General features: G+C 36.9%; 1 protein-coding gene across 1 annotated transcript in view; it reads right to left on the minus strand.

Moving 5' to 3' along the window:
* Positions 1 to 547: 547 nt before the first annotated feature.
* The window catches only part of LOC109913658 (triple functional domain protein-like), an 87,763-nt gene continuing 87,646 nt past the window's right edge, over positions 548 to 664 (minus strand). The window contains exon 11 of the mRNA XM_048608708.1: positions 548 to 625. Within this exon, the coding sequence (XP_048464665.1) occupies positions 548 to 625 (78 nt within the window). The remainder of the gene's footprint in view (positions 626 to 664) is intronic.

A 664-nucleotide genomic window follows, 5' to 3' on the forward strand; every position in this document is an offset into this window, starting at 1 on the left:
TAGGTGCCTCCTGTTCTTTGCTAATTCATTCCCCACTCAGTTTGGCTGTCCAGAATTTCAAGAAAAGGTTCAGAGAAGGGCCATCACTTTGATTCTAAGTTTCAGGGTCCATTGTTACGAAGGCAAAGATTGAGCTTGAATATTAGGGCGTACTACTTTTCGCAGAAACTTTACAACTCTATTCAGAGCAGGTGGTGTGTATGAATGTTGTGAGACTTTGGTATCCTATCCAAGAAACCATTTTTGTACATCTGAGCCTGAGGAACATTGGCAGGCTGTTTGTTGAGATAGCTAGCACTTGTATTCCATTGACGTCACAAACCTTTCTGGAGTTATTTTGTTGTTAATGTAATGATAAATGGATTACCTTTGTAGCGGCAGAAAAAAAGTGTAATTTGGGAGCAAAGTTAGTTTAGAAATTCAGTCTGGTTTTCAAAAGTAAGCATTCCATCAAATGTGCTTGCATTGACAAATGTGCTGAAACATTTTAAATGTTCCATTCTATCTGACACATCAAACTTACTGGACAGTTATAATTCTAATTACTTTAAGCGTCCAATCCATGCTTAAACATCAAAATTACGCCATTCAAATCTCGATTGATGAAACGAGCTATGATAGTTGTCTGGAGAATGAAAAAGAATTATTTACTTCTGTAGTTTTG

Source organism: Rhincodon typus, chromosome 2 (assembly GCF_021869965.1).
Source record: "Rhincodon typus isolate 14 chromosome 2, sRhiTyp1.1, whole genome shotgun sequence".
Lineage (NCBI taxonomy): Eukaryota > Metazoa > Chordata > Chondrichthyes > Orectolobiformes > Rhincodontidae > Rhincodon > Rhincodon typus.